The following is a 19,845-nucleotide window of genomic DNA, read 5'->3' as shown; positions in this document are numbered from 1 at the left end:
CAGGGCTCTGGGGAAGGCATGAGATTGATAAGGTTGCTCTGCTAAGAGCCAACATTTGAGTTGATGGGCAAATTGACCTCCTAAAATTCTGTCTAGCTCAAGCTCATCTTATGTTACTAGATCCGCTGTACATTCTTTAACATAACAATAGCTGATAAACTGAAAGCTCACAGTGGAGCCATCTACTTGATGTAGAATACTTTCAAATTTGATGTAAGATTTTCTAAATATCTGATGACAAAGAGAAGGAACTTTTGTGTCATATTTTAATACTGGCCTGTCAGAGCTCTACCAACCCTGACTTCCTTGAAATTGCTGAAGTACCAGAAACTATGCTGTTTTATAATAAATTAAGGCAGGTAACATGACAAATTCCCATCTCTGTGATCTGTGATTCATAATTTTTTTTTAACAAGTTAGGATTGTTATGATACTTCGTACAACAAATAATCTTCTGGAAGAACCATGAAGTGCTGAAATAAACTTTACAATAAATTTGATACTGGTGTAATGTAGAAACTATTGTGACAAGGGGAGGTTCCAGGTTGTTGAGAATGTTGAAAAGGGATTACTTTTTTATTTATTAAGATGCAGCTGTTTTCTTAATCAAAGAGAAAATGAAAGACCTATCTGTTGATTATATTTTATTAGTAGATTATGGAAGTCTTGCTACAATTCTTACATAGTTTTAGTGAGGAAGCATGTGGAGTATCATGCTCACTTCTGACTTCCTTATTTAATCAAGGGGCTCAAGTAAATTTAGTAAAAACTGGGAGACACAAGAAACTGTGGTTGCTGGAACGTAGATCAAAAAGCACACTGTTAGAGGAATTCAGTAGATCAAGCAGGGTATGTGGAGGCAAAGAGACAGTTGCCATTTCTGGCCAAGACCCTGTGTCAGGACCAAGTTTTCCATCATCAGTATTTCCAACCCCCCGCCTCCACCTGTGTTATCCAAGTTCATTCTCCTCCTCCACCTGGTTCCGTTCCTCCTATTTCTGATTTCACTTATCACCTTGCAGCATTGGCAGTCTCTTGTGTTGCAACTTAGCACCTTCCAAACTATGTGTTCACTGCAGCCTCATCTTCTTGACTACTTTTTTTTCTCCTTACCTGCTTCTACCTTTCACTCACCTGCCAGTGTTTCTCAACCCTTCCCCATCTGGCCACATCTGCCCATCATCTCCCCCCTTGGCTGGTTCCACCTGTCTCACCCACCTCTCCCCCTCCCACAGAGACAGACACACACACCAGGACTTCATGCCAGCTCTTTCCCCTCTACAGTTCTCAGTCCTGATGCAGAGTCTCGGCCTGCAACGACATCTGTTTGTTTTGTCTGCACATATACCTCTTGACCTGCTGTATTCCTTCAGCAGCTTGTTTTTTTTTTTGCTTAATTAAAGCTTATGAACTTATGTGTATTAGTCCCTGCAACTCCCAAATGCCAAATAATCTTGTTCTGGATTTTTGCGTCTAATTGTTTCCCTCCTCTTTCTACTTAGCTAATTGGTTTGTAGTGCTGGGTTTATCACCCTTAGTTTTTAAACAGAATTTTTTTTATATATACCTGCAGTCCTTCTGCTCTCTAAAACAACATCTTGAAAGAGGAGTGGAATATTGTAGTGACATCCATCACATTTTCCACCTTGTTTCTCTCAATAACATGGTTTGAATTCCATCCAAGATGGCTGATTTTTCTACTTTGAAGATTACCAATCATTTATCCAATCTAATTATATACTGCCTCTTCCTTTACTCCTAAATTCAAAGTATCCTCTTCTCTCAAGAAAGTAGACAAATTATACTGTTGTAAGTGTTATGAACTTCAGTGAAGGTGGAGAGATTTAATTGAATTCTTGGCTTTATTTTAATTTTTTGGCATGCTATTTGGTTGAAAAGAATTTTGTGGTCAAATCTTATTAATGTGCCTTTAGTCCTATGCCTAATTAATAGGGCTGAGAAAAGAACACTTAAGAAGAGGCCACCCACCTAGGTTAAAATCCTCCTCTTGTAATCATCCTCGGGTTTGTGTCCTTTGAGAGCTATTTGCTATTTTTGCCTGCTGGTTAGCTAATCTCTTATGTGGCATTGCATAGAATAGTACAGGCCCTTCAACTGACGATGTTGTGCCAACCTCTTAATCTACATAAATAAGAAGGGTTTCTAACTCTTCCTTCCCATATGGTCCTTCATTTTTCTTTCATCCATGTGCTTAAATGCCCCTAATGTATCTGCCTCTACCACCACCCCCAGCAGTGTGTTCCATGCACTTACCACTTGTCTAAAAAAAAAGCCTCTGATATCCCCCTTGTATTTTCCTCCAATTACATTAAAATTATGCCTTCCCATATTAGCAATAGCAGCCCTAGGAAAAAAGATGCTGGCTGCCCTCTGTATTTATGTCGCTTATCATCTTATACTTCTCATCCCCATCACACCAAAGAGAAAAACCCTATCTCACTTAGCTTATAAACCCTGTTTCTAAGAATCTTTTCCAATCGTTTGCCTACCATTGATGTAAGACTCACATGTCTGTAATTCCTAGGATCATCCCAGTAACTTTTCTTGAACAAAGGAATGGTAATGGCCATCCTCCAGTCTTCTGGTACTGCTCCTGTAGCTAGTGAATATGCAAAGATCATCCCCAATGGCACAGAAATCTCTTCCCTTGATTCCCATACTAACCTGGTGTATATCCCATCTGACCCCAGGTATTTACCTTTCTTAATATTTTTCAAAGGTTCCAGTACATCCCTTTTCCAAACTCACCATGTTCTAGCACATTAGCCTGTTCTATGCTGACCTCACATCTGTCAACTTCCTACCTTTCCTCACAGTCTCTTTACACATTGTACCTACCTTTAACACTAACTGTTCCATCTATCACTTTGGATCCCATCTCCCTGTCTACTTAGTTTAAACCCTCCCTAAACCTGCCTGGAAGAATATTGGTCTCTCTCAAGTTCAGGTGTCACCCATCCCTTTTGTTTCGGTCATACTTTCCTCAAAAGAGATCCCAATGACCAATAAATCTGAAACCCTGCCCCCTTTCAGTCACACATTCATCTGTCATGTCATCCTGTTCTTACCTTCACTGACACATGGTATGGGCAGCAATCCAGACATTACTACCTTTGAGGTTCTTGGTTCTTAGCTTCCTTCCTAGCTTGCCATATTCACTCTTCAGGACCTCATCCCTTTCCCTAGCTTTGTCATTGGTACCAATATGTACAGTGACTTCTTGCTGTTCACTCTTCCACTTAGGAATGCTGTGAATCCAATCTGAGAAATCCCTGACCCTGGTAGCTGGAAGCCAACATTCTATCTGGAAATCTTTTTTATTTTTTTGTTTTATATTTATGTTTTAATTTTAACACTTTGAATTATTTTTAATGAAATACATTGTTTTTTCCCCTTCTCATTTATTCAAGATTTGGGATTATTAAAGTTGTTTGTAAATATATCTGATTAGCAGGCTGTAAGTGGCCTGTTTTACTTATTTGGGAGAACTTTTTGATAGAGGATCAGTTCGATCAGCTAGATCATGTTAATGTAGTTCAGCAACCACCACAGATGGCAAACCAGATTCAGTATTTTTACAGCAATGAAATCTTGCAGTCCATTGTGTAATTGCTGCCACTCATCATCTTGCAAATTTTTCTTACATTGTGAAATTTTAATTCTCTCAAGTAGTATTTTTAATATTTCAGCAATTAATTTTGTATAAAATTACTGGAAGTACAATATCTTATAGGCATAATATTTTACTTAACCAATATTTCTGCTTCCCGGTGTATGGTTTTGAAAAGATATTGCACTGTACTGAATATGAATAACTTTCGTCTGATTATTAAACATGATATTTCTTGTTTTCATAGCAACTGATACTGATGTCAAGGACCTCAGTCTTTCTCCTATTCAACAGCTTGGAATAAAGATGGTTGTCAGGTATTTTGCAGTTTTTTTAATATCTATAAGCAGGTGTTAAACTTACCTTAATTCACTATACCCTAAATTTAAACAGAATTCTTAATTGTACAATTAGATGAACTTTTGAATTTCTTTTAGGTTCATTGATGTAATTTGCTCTTCTTTACATTAGGTGGCACCAGTGCTGTTACAAAACAAATATTTACTTCAAATTTGACATTTTAAAAAATATTTTATCTAACTTTTCCGTATTGTCTCATTTGCCTTTCTGTTTGATAATTTGAACCAATAGCTATATCAAATGTATTCCTGTCGTGCCACAACCTTACAGATGTATTATTTTTCTATGCAGAAAACTAGTCAATGCTAAATATCAATGTCGAGAGAATACTCTCATAACCTGCTATGTTTAATAATTTCTCTTTTTGCAGATATGGCAGATTCCTTGGTGTACTAAAGCCTGACTCTGATAAGGAACTTGCAGTTCTGCTGATGCACTGTGATAGATTTTTGAAACAACAGCAAATTGCCATAAATTCTTCACTTTGTATCCTTGTTTGTGCTTTACTATTTCATAATTTGAATATTTCATCCTTATTTGAAACCATTTTATTTCAGTGTATTCCCAAAACACCTTCTCCATGTTTTCAGTTCCACCAGAACAATTGTTTTTCCCCATTATTATTATTTTCTATATCGATAATATAATTAACCTGTGATTTTTTGGGGGGAGGGCATGGTGAGGTTGAAATAGGAGGGGTAACTAGGTGGGAGAAATAATAAGCATTTATTTAGTTTTTTCACTCAGCTTATTTTGTACTGTGTACCAAGTGAATTTCTATCATCAGCAATGTGCTGCTGTAGATCTGAACCAACTGATGTCATAAAATCACTTTTCTTTATGTTGCACCCAGTTCTTCATGAGATAGTAAGTTAATAATTCATCATTTACAGTTTCACAAAAGATTAAGTTATAAATTATGATTTGTGGTGAGACTCCACGATGTTTTTTGGATGTTCTTCTCAAAGCTATTCTGCCATAGTTTGGTAAATTATAAAGTTGCAAGCCTGAAAAAATTGTAAATGGGAATACGTAATAGAAACGATGAATTAGTATTCCAGGTAGAGAGATGTCATAAGAATTTAAGTTTGACAAGAAATTTCCATTACGAAAGCAACTTTCTAGTTTTCTGGCACCTGAAGGAGTTTCCTATTTATTTCTAGAATTTTCTAATATTTTCTTATATTAAAATGACTTACCTCGACAGTCTATGACTGTACAAAGTACACTGTACACTTACCTGGACAGCTGGGGAGGGAGGCACAAAATGTGATCTACTTTATCAATTCCCTCATGATTTTATAAACTTCTATAAGAACTTCCCTCAGCCTCCTTCATGCCAGGAAAAATAATATATTTTATAATTCACACTCTCCTGTCCTCGCAATATACTTGTACCGTAAATCTTTTCTAGACAACCAACAGGATGGAACACAATAATCCAGCTGTGATTTCACTAATATTTTGTCTTGCTGTAACTTGACCTCCCAACTCTTGTACTGAGGTCTGTTGAAAGCAAGTGTGCCATACAACTTTTTTACCACTTTGTCTACCCATGTCAGCACTTTCAGGGAATTATGTACTTGAACCCCTCAGTCTTGGTGCTTAACTTCCCAAAATGCATCACTTTGTTCCTATCTGTGTTAAATTCCTTTGCCCAATTTTTCAGTTGATCTATGGCTTTTGTACCCCTAGGGAACCATTTTTTTCTTGCATTTTCGGCATTCAGATTTTCTGTTGTTTGTGATTGAACCTTTTTTCCCTGTCCATCACACCTTCAACTTTTTGTGTCATCCACAAAATTACTAATCATGCTATTGGGAGCTGAACATCCAGGGATATACGGTGTATCGGAAAGATAGGTTAGTAGGCAGAGCGGGTGGTGTGGCCCTGTGCATAAGAAATAATATTAAATCATTAGAAATGGATAACATAGGATTGGAAGGTGTAGAGTTTCTATGGGTTGAGTTAAGAAATGGCAAGGGTAAAAAGCTTCTGATTGCAGTTGTATACAGGCCTCCAAACAGCAACTGGGATGTGGATTACAAATTACAACAGGAGATAGAAAAGATGTGTCAGAAGGGCAATGTCATGATAATCATTGGGAATTTTAACATGAAAGTGGACTGGGAAAACCAGGCCTGTACTGGACCTCAAGAGAAAGAATTTGTAGAATGTCTTAAGAAATGACTTTTTAGAACAGCTTGTTGTTGAGCCCACTAAGGGATCGGCTGTGCTGGATTGGGTGTTGTGCAATGATCCGGAGGTGATAAGAGAGCTTATGGTTAAGGGACCTTTAGGGAACAGTGATCACAATATGATTGAGTTCACTTTGAAGTTTGAAATTTGAGAAAAGGAAACTAAATTCCAATGTGTCGGTATTTCAGTGGAATAAAGGAAATTACAATGGCATGAGAGGGGAGCTGGCCAAAGTTAACTGGAAAGGGACACTAGCAGGAAGGACAGCAGAACAGCAGTGACTGGAGTTTCTGCGAAAAATGAGGGAAGTGCAAGACAGATATATTCCAAATAAGAAGAAATTTTTGAGTGGAAGAAGGACACTACCATGGCTGACAAGTGAAGTCAGAGCCAAAGTAAAAGCGAAAGAGAGGGCATACAAGGAAGCCAAACCTAGTGGGAAGATACAGGATTGGGAAGCTTTTAAAAACTTGCAGAAGGAAACTAAGAAGGTGATTGGGAAGGAAAAGATGAATTATGAAAGGAAGCTGGCAACTAATATCAAAGAAGATACTAAAAGCTTTTTTAAGTATATGAAGGGTAAAAGAGAATTGAAGGTAGATATAGGACCAATAGAAAATGACGCTGGAGATATTGTAATGAGAGATGCTGAGATGGCAGAGGAACTGAATGTGTGTTTTGCATCAGTCTTCACAGTGGAAGACATCTGCGGTATACCGGACATTCTAGAGTGTCAGGGAAGTTAAGTACTTGCAGTGAAAATTACGACTGAGAAGGTGCTCAGGAAGCTTAATGGTTTGAGGGTGGATATATCTGGACCTGATGGAATGCACCCTCGGGTTCTGAAGGTGGTAGCTGGAGAGATTGTGGAGGCATTAACAATGATCGTTCAAGAATCGATAGATTCTGGCATTGTACTAGATGACTGGAAAATTGCAAATGTTACTCCTCCGCTACTTAAGGGTGGGAGGCAGTAGAAGGGAAACTATAGACCAGTTAGCCTGACATCAGTGGTTGGGAAGCTGTTGGAATTGATTGTTAGGGATGAGATTATGAAATATCTGGAGGCACATAACAAGATAGGCCATGGTTTTCTGAAAGGAAAATCCTGCCTGACTAACCTACTGCAATTTTTTGAGGAAATTACAAGCAGGGTAGACAAAGGAGGTGCAGTAGATGTGGTGTTTTGATTTTTCAGAAAGCCTTTGACAAGGTGCCGCACATGAGGCTGCTTAGCAAGATAAGAGCTCATGGAATTACAGGGATTACTAGCATGGATGGAGCATTGGCTGATTGGCATAAAACAGAGAGTGGAAATAAAGGGGTCCTATTCGGGCTGGACTATCCTATACATTTTACGATGTATGTCAGTGACTTAGACAATGGGATTAATGGATTTGTGGCTAAATTTGCTGATGATACAAAGATAGGTGGAGGAGCGGGTAGTGTTGAGGAAACAGAGAGCCTGCAGAGAGACTTAGGTGGTTTAGGGGAATGGGCAAAGAAGTGGAAAATGAAATACAACATTGGAAAGTGTATGGTCATGCAGTTTGGTGGAAAAAATAAATGGGCAGACTATTATTTAGATGGGGAGAGAATTAAAAATGCAGAGATGCAAAGGGACTTGGGAGTCCTTGTGCAGGATACCCTAAAGGTTAAACTACAAGTTGCGTTGGTGGTACGGAAGGCAAATGCAATGTTGGCATTCAATTCTAGAGATATAAAATATAAGATGCTCTATAAGGCACTTGTGAGACCACACTTGGAGTATTGTGTACAGTTTTGGGCTCCTTATTTTACAAAGGATATACTGACATTGGTGATGGTTCAAATATTCACGAGAATGATTCCAGGAATGAAAGGGTTACTGTATGAAGAACGTCTGGCAGCTCTTGAGCTGTATTCCCTGGAGTTCAGGAGAATGAGGGGGGGATCTCATAGAAACATTCCGAATGTTAAAAGGTCTGAACAGATTAGAAATGGTAAAGTTATTTCCCATGACAGGAGTCTAGGACAAGAGGGCAGTACTTCAGGATTGAAGGACGTTCATTTAGAACAGCGATGTGGAGAAATTACTTTAGTCAGAGGGTGGTAAATATGTGGAATTTGTTGCCATGAGTGGCTGTGGAGGCCAAGTTAAGGCAGAGATAGATAGGTTCTTGATTAGCCAGGCCATCAAAGGGTATGGGGAGAAAGCAGGGGAGTGGAGATGTCTGGAAGAATTGGATCAGCCCATGATTGAATGGCGGAGCAGACTCGATGGGCTGAATGGCCTACTTCTGCTCTTATGTCTTATAGTCTTATGCATTCTCATTAAAATTATTAGTGAAAAAAATGAAGATTGGACATCAGGACCCTTTTAAGTTTACATAATTTTCTGTGCTGCACCTTCTTAGAGCTGCCATCCTACTGATGTTACTTGAGAGCAGAGGAAAAGCAAAGGACAAAAGCATCAATTGTTGATCAAATCATGATTATTGTTATTTACAGCTGCAAAAATAATATCCACATTATTAGTTTGCCTTAAACTGGAAAAAAATGTGGAAATCCAGAACCATTGTTCAAACTAACAAACAATTTCCACACAAGATTTTCTTGTTATAACATAAAATAATCTTGGGTCATTGTTTATTCATCAAAAATTCATATTCTTCTACTATGCAAAAAATTAATAATATATTCATGAATGTAGTTTTACTGAAGAAATCTTGAGATATTGAATGTGATTCCAAATTTATTTTATTTTCTGTACTTTTTGAACTCAGTCACAAGTCACAACACAAGGCATAATTCGAGGTCACAATAAAATGCATCAGACTCATCGCAGCTCCGTTTATGAAGATCATTCGCAATTTGATATATTTTGTATGTAACCTATATTGCTGCTTCAATTACCATTTTGTTTATTTACCCAAAACTGCTTGTAGCTCCTAGATGAATTTGACTATTTTACTTCCAACTTTGAGAAATGTGTACTACATCAGAATCTAATGTTTCAAATTCACAATTACTTTTATTTAGAATCTGATTAACATTTAATAACATTTCAGTAATTTTCCACTCTATCAAAAATCACTATATTATCTGAGAAAACTATGGTCATATGTTATTTTTTAAAACTTGTAGAGTTATCATGGAATGCACACAAAGAGGCAGGAAAGACTGGCTGCTGTTAAGCTTCATCGTTAGAGCGATACCTTTGGTCTCTTCTTTTGGTAATGCTGTAATTACAGCTGACCAGTGAAAAGATCACAGGTTTCCTTCAAAACATCCTATTTAAGGATATTGAATACTGGTTTTCTCCAAGGCTGAAGTGCTATACAATATTACCATCAAGAATTGAACATAGTACTGAGCATCAGTACATTATAAGTTTATAGTTCAAATTGTAACAAGAATTATAGTACTAGAAAGTAAAATTTATAAATTAAAATCAGTTACATTATTTAATTAAGTATTAACACTTCAATCCATACCTTTAAGCTTCTTAATATTCATAAGACTTTTCACCTCAGCCATATAATGATATTTTTTTAAATCTCATTCCGTTGAACAATTTAGCATATTTCCTCTGCACTTAAGTGGATGTAAGATCTGGATTCAAATTAACTGATAGAAACATAACAAGAATGATAAGCCTCAAGAACTGATTTATGCTGTCAGTTTTCCTTGACTGCAATTTATAGGCTGTCTACAGGGAGGCTATGCTGGGCATGACTGGTTTGCATCCACTGCATTTTTGATAATGTCGGGAGATGGAGAGAGAACACTAAAATTTCTGCAACAATTTTCGAACCTTCTTGTTTCATCATTTCTCTGGCTGCCTCGCCTACATCGCTCTGTATGTGCTCTAGTGTCAAAGTCTAACATTGCTCAGTACTTTTTCCATTATATTCCAGGTGGCAAGCTTTGGATAACTTGACACCCTTTGCTGCTTTTCACAAAATGTACTTCGGCACTAGTTCACTTAAAGGGCTGGGCCCATTGGTATTATACTACATAGGGTATTATATTTGTTCAGTTAATGATATAGTAATCATAAGATTTGGAGTGATCATTTTTAGCTTTGAAAAGGTGTCAACTTCTCTTTAGGGTAAATATAAGCTCCTCAGAGAGAGCACAGTTTCACAATGAATGTTAATCTGATCTAAGAAATTGAGTTGGAATTAAATTATAATCTGGACATATCTAGTCCAATAACCTTGCTACAGAAAAGAAAACATCCATCCTTGCCTGAAAATCATAATGGCTGCTTGGATGAGATAATAGAATTTGTCTAGCAACATATCAGAACTATATCAGTATGCTCATTTTCACTTTTTGTTGTGTTTTATGACCAGGAAGGAGCAAGGTTGTTGGACCACTGATGACAGGTTCAAGCACTTAAATCACATTTGTTCAAAGGCAAAAGCATTGCTAATAGGGCTTGAAATGCAAAGGCACATTAAGACAGCCCTGTATGGTGGTTGAAACAGTTTTCTATAATATTTTACTCTCCCTTCCATTGGAGTCCTGCATGAGTCTCAAGGTATTGTGGACAGTAGAAGAGGCCATTCACACTTTAGGACTCTAAAGTCATTAGAAAGAAATCAATCGTGCTGCAAAATATAAGGATGGGAAGAGTAAAGGGAATTGGGAGGCAGAGTGTGGATTAGTCAGGGATGAAAATGGATCAATGGTTTATGAAGATGATTGATGGTAAAAGCAGGATTTACATTACCCTGTAAATCCTGCTTTTAACATCAATCCTCTATAAAGAGGATTGAGTGGGGTGTAGGTGTTCTTCAGACTGTTTTGGTGGGGTAGGGAGTTGGAACTGGACACCAAGAAATTCAAAACTAAAAATGGAGTTTAGTATTAGGTGCAAGAAATTGCAGGTCAGACTTGGAGGTAAGGGATGGTCAGAGAGAGGAATGGGCTGGGTGAGGACCAATTAAACAGAGGATAGGATTGGTGACCGAGTAGAAATGGGTTACTGTGTGGCAGGAGCAAGATAGGGATTTGATGTTAGGCACACAGAGAAGTAACCTGTCAATAGTTATGTTCAGAAATACATCAGTTTGAAAGAACGGAATGGGGTCTGGCAAAAAGGTGATCATCTGGCAATGAAGTGATTGGAGTTGGGGGTGTTTGTTGAAGTGATCAAGAGTATTGATAATTTGGGCAGATAATTACTGAGTGGTATTTGGAGAGAAGGAACAAGTTCAGAAAATTATTCAAAGTAAGACTTGCCTGGAGGATAATGGATATCTCAAACTCGTAGGCAAAGACTAAGTAGGGCAGACTTTAGCTAATGTGGGTCATCAAATGCAAAGGGAGTCTTCTGTTATAGAGAAGGAGATCAGGTGTTTGATAAAGTTCAGCTGTGAACTGCACAAAAATGTTTTCCAACACAATAAAATTTCTTGGCAGTTGTGTTTTAAAATGACATCAGGATCATGCATTTTTCAGCAGATTGCAGTTTGCATAATTATAAGTTGGCTTCACTGGAAAAGGCAGGGATTTGGCCTTGCCAACCTGCCAATGTGACTGGTGCGAAAGCTCTAAAGAAAATATTGATAGCTGGATGTGACTGAGATAATAAAATCTGTGCCACAATTATTGGAATACTGCATTCTGATTCTGCTAGGTGAAAATGCTTAAAATTTGGATTAGCATTTTTGACAGGTGGGAAGAAAATTAGATAGACAACAATAAAAAGGTGTGGTATTTAGTAAAATGACATATATTTATGTTAATTTATTCATAAAAAACTGACCATAAATGATTTGCCTTTATTTATGGTGTTCTGTAAGAACCATTTGTTCACAATTGATTCTACAGTTTTTAATTTATCCATTAATGTGTCATTTTATGGTAGAACAAGGGAAAAGTTGTTGATTTTATAATCTTCCATCATTTTTGCTTACTAATTATAAAAGGGACTAGCTGACTCTCAGTATTTTTCTCTCATTGCAAATTACATTACTTATATTGTCGAAATTGTCTGCCCAGTCATTTGAATCTCTGAATTATTGTCTGCCACAATAACATGTAATTCTTCCTGATATATTTGCTTGCTTAAGAAGCACAAATGTATTATTTTCAGGCAAAAAGCACAGAGATGGTTGGCTTGTGACCAAATTAACAGAATTGTTTGAGCTTAGCAGGAGGCCATTTGATCTATTGAGTTCCTTCTAGCTCTTGGTTAGACAGTGATTTCAGTTCTGTTTCCCTGCTGTTTTCCTATGGCCCTACAAATTACTTCTTGAAAATGCCTCTTTAGTTCTCTTTTGTAAGACCTGATCAACTCTGCTTCTGTCACTGTTATAGACAATAACTTCCAGTTCATAGCAAGAGGGAGTTAAAACAAAAGTATTTATCTCATATTCCTCTGTATTGCTTGCCCATCATTTTAAAGCTAGGCATATGTAAGAGAGAGTAATGGGGTGAGTGGGGAGGTGGGAATGAGATGACTCTGGAAGCCAGCATTGACCTGAATAGTTTCTGTCATAAGGGACATAACCTTAAGATTTGGGGAAGTAGATTTAGGATGGAGATGAGGAGGAACTGCTGTTCCGAGAGAGTGGTGAATCTGTGGAATTCTCTGCCCAATGAAGCATGGAGGTAACCTTAGTAAATATACTTAAGACAAGATTGGATAGATTTTTGCATAGTTGGGGAATTAAGCATTATGGGAAAAAGGCAGAAAGGTGGAGGTGAGTCCATGAACAGATTAGCCATGATCTTATTGAATGGCGGAGCAGGCTCAACGAGCCAGATGGCCGACTCCTGCTCCTATTTCTTATGTTCTTATGAAAATTACGAAGTATAAATCAAAAATCAGGAAAGTCATAAACATTATCAAAAATAGCAATCTCTCTATCTTTTCTCATTATTATCGTCAAGGAGGAAGTACAGGAGCCTGAAGGCACACACGCAATGATGTTTTGCATTATTAATTTAATATAATTTTAATTTTAAAAATATAATTATTATAATTTACAGTTTCTTATTATGTATTGTAGTGTACTGCATCCACATAACAACAAATCTTACAACATATGCTGGTGATATTAAACCTGATTCTGGTTCTGATTAAGTAGAGAACATCAGTGCCTAGCATGCTTCATTCTGAAAAACAATGCTAGACTGCTTCCTATCCTTCAGCTAATTTCTTATCCATGTTTTTTGCTGAATTGTAGAGAGGTGCAGCACACAAATAGGTTCTTTGGCCCACTGAGTCTATTCCAGTCATCAAGCACTTATTTACACTAATCTTATTGTTTTATTCTCTATATTCCATATCCTACCACACATCTCTAGCAACTCATATTTATTTGAAATGTGGAAGAAAACTAGAACATGTGGCCACAGGACAAACTTGCAGACTCCACTCAGACTGCACTACCAGAGATCATGATTGAACCTAGATTACTGGAGCTGTTAGTTAGCAGTTCTATTAACTGTGCCAATGTGACACCCTATTGTTCCATTGTCATCAATTTTTGCTAACCAGCATTTTGTGTAAGATTTCATCTAGCATCCACTGAGATACTAACTTCTGCATTCCATTTATTAATCTGCTTTGTTACTTCTTTGAAAAATCTATCTGTAATAAAAACAAAATTTACTTCTAACAAAAGAATTGATGAAATAAGAATATGTGTCAGTCAGCCTTATAGTCTCTTGAGACTGCACTGCAATTGGTAAGATCATGGCTGATTTCAAATTACACAGCAACACACATCAAAGTTGCTGGTGAACGCAGCAGGCCAGGCAGTATCTCTAGGAAGAGTTACAGTCGACGTTTCGGGCTGAAACCCACAGATTCACTTTTATAAACACATACTTCTCCTGAATGTCTTTTATTGTTTTCTTAATTATTCTTTCTAGAAGCTTCCACAATACCAAGAGAAAACAGATGGGTCTGTAGTTGTTCTTAAACCATGTTTTAAACAACTGTGTAATATTTGCCAATTTGTAGTTGTCTGGCACTCCCCTATAATTGGGTAGGATAAGAATATGACAAGACTACAGTAACGTCTACACCATTGCCTTCAGCAACAGATGCATCTCATATGGTCCAGTTTTCTTATTTGCTTTCTTGCACTGCCTCCCTAATCAATTTTCACCTCATTCATTATCTGTCCTTCCTACTAAGGTTTTGGCAGAATCTGTTTCTTTTGTACAGTATACTTAATTTGAAATCCTGCCTTGCCTTCTGCCTTTATCATAGATGATAATCAGAATTTAGAAAAAATATGCTAATTGGTAACAGTTGCCTACATATTAGGACCGAGGGCAGAGCAAAACAAAGCTATAAATCAACATAATGTGACCAGTAAGTATTGAGGTGATCCATACTCTTGGGTGGGGTGGAACATTGCCTAGTCAAAATAATCTTAAAGTCCATTACATTTTTTATTTTAATTCTTTTCACATAAAACTCAAAACATTGTTCATAAAGGCCAACTATGTGACAGAGTTTTATTTTAAAGGTAACAAAGAAATATCCACAGTGATCTTCCCTCCAGTTTCCTGTATCCTTATTTCCTCGGTCATTCTTCTCAGAACAGAAGAGAGATTTTTTTTCTCTCTATCTCTATTATACTCAACTTGGTTTGAATGGTGAGATGGCTAGGATAAATATATCTTTAAGAAGAATTCTGATCATCTGGGACTATGGATATGTTTTTTGTTTGTAAGGCTGAAAGGTCCCATTTGCTACAAATGTTTACCCTTAAATGTGACTTCCCCCTGACTTCTACATTTTGAGTTTTATATTTGAGAATTCAGTCAGATTGTTTCTGACTGAATTCTCAAATATAAAATAACTTAGTTTTGGTATGGCGAAACAAAGGAAGCAAAGCTAAATTGAGTTACAGTTTTGAGCTGGGTACATGAGAACTTGTCAGGAAGAAGTGAATCTCTAAATTGTTCCAAATGTATTGATCTGTTTTGTTGTCACCTTGACAGATCCACCTTCCTGTGGAAAACACAGAGTCTGGTATCCATCCTGTGTATTCCTGCACAACTTATTACATTGAGATGCTACTGAAGACGGAGCTACCACTTGTCTTCTCAGCATTCCGCATGTCAGGCTTCACTCCCTCTCAGGTGAGGTGTTCAGTTATAGAAAATGCATCTGTAAGAAGAGTTCTATCATTACAACTATGAAATTAATCAATGCAATGCTTTTATTTTACTGCTTTTATTTGATCTGTAGGTTCTATTAACATTTTCAGAAATAGATTTAAATTTTGCATTATATTTTGAAAGACCTGGAATTTATAGCAGTCTTTATTGAGGGTATTTTTGGTATCAAATTAATATATGTATTATCATGAATTCTGGTGATTCATGATTAGTCACATAAGATATAATTTTTCTAAACTTGGAATAGGTTTCCACAGTTGCGCACATTTTTAGATAAAGTTAAATAAAAGGACAAAGGTGTTGGCAATATGAAATAAAACAGAAAACGCAGCAAATAGTTAGCTAGTCCCATAGGATTTGTCAAGTAAGAAACAATTAATATTTCAGTTTAATGTCTTGATTCTGATGAAATTTCATCAGTCTGAAATTCGATTTCTCTCACCACAGAAGGTGGTTGGCCTGTCAGGAACTTACAACATTGTCTGTTTCACTTTGAGATAATGACACGATTAACTTTTGGCATGACGTTATGGTGTTACAAGATCAGTGATTGTGTGTGTGTGTGTGTGTGTGTGTGTGTGTACATACACACACACACACATATTACACACATAGATATATATGCTGGTTGAGTATCCCTTATTTGAAATTCCAAAATCTGAAATGCAATTTTTTTTAGGGCTGACATGACATTGCAAATGGAAAATTCCACAAGATGCTGGAAAGGTTTCCAGGTGATGCTCAGGTCTCAGCGAATGACAAGCAGTCAGAGAAGTGACCTCACATATGTAATAAACAGAAGTTAATGGAAGTAGAAAAACTCTGCATAAAGCAAAAAATGAAGATCTTGTTTGTGTATTGTCAGGATTAGAGTGAACATATTCCACTTAAATGATCTTAAACAAGCAAAGATCCATCATGATGCAGTGAAAATTGAAGATAGTTGTGAATATTTAGCAGGCTGGTTGCAGAAATTTAAGAAAAGGCACAGCATTAAATTCTTAAAGTGTCGCTGATGAAAATAACACCAGAACAAGTCTTGAATGCTGATTGATTTTAAACCTTACATAAAACATATAAGAAAGCTAAATACAAGTACAGTGTACTGTAACCTTTTAATCAAAACACAGTATTGCAAGTGAAAATTGAAAGCCAGCTGTTGTCTGTAGTTCTTCAATGGCTAATTCAGGTATTCTCCCAATGCTGCCATGCTGCTTTTGTACCTCCAGGTACCCTGAAACCACATCCTTAACGTTTGATTCTAATATCTTCCAAACCACTGAGGTCAGACTAACTGGCTTATGATTTCCTTTCTTGAAGAGCAGAGTGACATTTGCAATTTTGCTGTCCTCCAGAACCATGCCAGAATCTATTGATTCTTGAAAGCTAATTGTTAATACTTCTACAATCTCTTCTGCCACCTCTTTCAGAACTCTCTGGACTAACTGATCCAGGTGATTTATCTACCATCAGACCTTTCAACTTCCCAAGCACCTTCTCCCTAGTAATGGCAACTTAACTCATTTCTGTCCCCTTACACTCTCAAACTTCTAGCATACTGCTAGTGTCTTCCACAGTGAAGACTGATGCAGAACACTTATTCAGTTCATCCGCCATTTCCTTGTTCCCCCATTACTACCTCTCTGGCATCATTTTCCAGTGGTCCGATATCTACTCTCACTTCACTTTTACTCTTTATATATCTGAAAAAAACTTTTGATATCCTCATTAATATTATTGGCTAGCTTACCTTTTTATTCCATCTTTTCCCTCTTTATGACTTCTTTAGTTTCTTTCTGTTGGTTTTTAAAAGCTTCCCAATCTTCGAACTTCCCACTTATTTTTGCTCTATTATATCTCTTCTCTTTGGCTTTTATGTTGGCTTTGACTTCCTTTGTTGGCCACAGTTGCGACATCCTGCCTTTAGAATACTACTTCTTTGGGATATATCTATCCTGCACCTTCCAGTTGTTTGCAGCAACTCCTGCCATCTTCCCTGCCAGTGTCCCCTTCCAATCAACTTTGGCCGGCTCCTCTCTCATGCCTCTGTGACTCCCTTTACTCCACTGCAATACTGATACTGTGCACCATACTTTAGCTTCTCCCTCTCCAATTGCAGAATGAATGCAATCATGTTATGATCACTGGTCCCCTAAGGGTTCTTTTACTTTAAGCTCGCTTATCAATTCCGGTTCATCGCTCAACACCCGATCCCAAATAGTTGATCCCCTAATGGGCTCAACCACGAGCTGCTCTAAAAAAACCATTATGAAGGTATTATACAAATTCCCCCTCTTGGGATTCAGCACCATCCTGATTTTCCCAATCTACCTGTATATTGAAATCCCTAATGACTATTTGTAAATTGCCTTTTTGGCATGCATTTTCTATCTCCCATTGAAATTTGTATTGCTACATTTGTAGCTACGGTTCAGAGGCGTGTATATAAATCCCATCAAGGCTTTTTCACCCTCGCACTTTCTTAGCTCTACTCACAACGATTCTACACCTTCCAATCCTATGTCACCTCTTCCTAAACATAACATAGAAACGTAGAAATCTACAGCACATTACAGGCCCTTTGGCGCACAATGTTGTGCCAATCTACATTTTTCTAACAATTTGATTTCATTTTCTTTTTACCAACAGAGCCACCCCACCCTCTCTCGAACTGTGCTACAAGTTCACTACACTGTATGCATTCAAATATTACACCTTTGGCACGTGGCACAGGCAGCAATCCAGAGATAACTATACTGGAGGGTTTGTTTTCTAGCTTTCTACCTGGCTCCCTAAAATCTCTCTGCAGGACCTCCTCACCTTGTCTACCCATGTCATTAGTACCAATATGTGTGAAGATTTCTGTGTGCTCATCCTCACCTTTGAGAATGCCATGGACCCAATCCGATACGTCCCTGATTCTGGCACCAGAGAGTCAACATACTATCTGGGTGTCTCTATCAGAATCTTGTCTCTGTTCCTCTTGACTAGACTCTCCTATCAACACTGCAATCCTCTTCACCTCTCTGCTCTTGTGAGCCACAGCACCGGGCTCAGTGCCAGAGACCCAATCACTGTGACTGCCCCTGGTAGGTCATTACTCTCAATAGTATCTAAAGTTATATACTTATTATTGAGGGGAACGGCCACAGGTGTACTCTGTACTGGATGCCTTTTTCCCTTTCCTTCTCCTGACAGTCACCCAGTTACCTGCTTCCTACAACCTAGGGTACTTCCCTGTCTCCTATCTATCACTTCCTCAGTCTCCCATTTCAGCTAAAGGTTATTCAGCTACAGCTCCAGTTCAGAACATAGAACATAGAATAGTACAGCACTTTACAGGCCCTTTGGCCCACATTGTTGTGCTAACCCTCAAACCCTGCCTCCCATATAACCCCCCTACCTTAAATTTTCCATATACCTGTCTAGTAGTCTCTTAAACATCACTAGTGTATCTGCCTTCACCACTGACTCAAGCAGTGCATTCCACGCACCAACCACTCTCTGAGTAAAAACCTTCCTCTAATATCCCCCTTGAACTTCCCACCCCTTACCTTAAAGCCATGTCCCCTTTTATTGAGCAGTGGTGCCCTGGGGAAGAGGTGCTGGCTATCCACTCTATCTATTCCTCTTAATAGACATAGACATAGAAAATAGGTGCAGGAGTAGGCCATTCGGCCCTTTGAGCCTGCACCGCCATTTATTATGATCATGGCTGATCATCCAACTCAGAACCCCACCCCAGCCTTCCCTCCATACCCCCTGACCCCTGTAGCCACAAGGGCCATATCTAACTCTCTCTTAAATATAGCCAATGAACTGGCCTCAACTGTTTCCTGTGGCAGAGAATTCCACAGATTCACCACTCTCTGTGTGAAGAAGTTTTTCCTAATCTCGGTCCTAAAAGGCTTCCCCTCTATCCTCAAACTGTGGCCCCTTGTTCTGGAATATCTTGTATACCTTTATCATGTCTCCTCTCATCCTCCTTCTCTCCAAAGAGAAAAGCCCTAGCTCCCTTAATCTCTGATCATAATCCATACTCTCTAAACCAGGCAGCATCCTGGTAAATCTCCTCTGTACCCTTTCCAATGCTTCCACATCCTTCCTATAGTGAGGTGACCAGAACTGGACACAATACTCCAAGTGTGGCCTAACCAGAGTTTTATAAAGCTGCATCATTACTTTGCGACTCTTAAACTCTATCCCTTGACTTATGAAAGCTAACACCCCATAAGCTTTCTTAACTACCCTATCTACTTGTGAGGCAACTTTCAGGGATCTGTGGTCAAGTACCCCCAGATCCCTCTGCTCCTCCACGCTACCAAGTATCCTGCCATTTACTTTGTACTCTGCCTTGGAGTTTGTTCTTCCAAAGTGTACCACCTCACAATTCTCTGGGTTGAACTCTATCTGCCACTTCTCAGCCCACTTCTGCATCCTATCAATGTCTCTCTGCAATCTTTGACAATCCTCTACACTACCTACAACACCACCAACCTTTGTGTCGTCTACAAACT

The 19,845-nt window shown here is 38.1% G+C and overlaps 1 protein-coding gene across 2 annotated transcripts in view; it reads left to right on the top strand.

Moving 5' to 3' along the window:
- tbc1d32 (TBC1 domain family, member 32) overlaps positions 1-19,845 on the top strand; it is a 241,005-nt gene that overhangs the window by 192,785 nt on the left and 28,375 nt on the right. For both annotated transcript variants that reach the window (XM_063033919.1, XM_063033913.1), the window contains 4 exons: positions 3,879-3,948; positions 4,362-4,477; positions 9,877-10,031; positions 15,149-15,289. In XM_063033919.1, coding sequence (XP_062889989.1) covers positions 3,879-3,948; positions 4,362-4,477; positions 9,877-10,031; positions 15,149-15,289 — 482 coding nt within the window. The remainder of the gene's footprint in view (positions 1-3,878; positions 3,949-4,361; positions 4,478-9,876; positions 10,032-15,148; positions 15,290-19,845) is intronic.

The sequence above is a fragment of the Mobula hypostoma genome, chromosome 2, assembly GCF_963921235.1.
Source record: "Mobula hypostoma chromosome 2, sMobHyp1.1, whole genome shotgun sequence".
Classification (NCBI taxonomy): domain Eukaryota; kingdom Metazoa; phylum Chordata; class Chondrichthyes; order Myliobatiformes; family Myliobatidae; genus Mobula; species Mobula hypostoma.
This window is presented reverse-complemented; position numbering and strand designations above follow the sequence as displayed.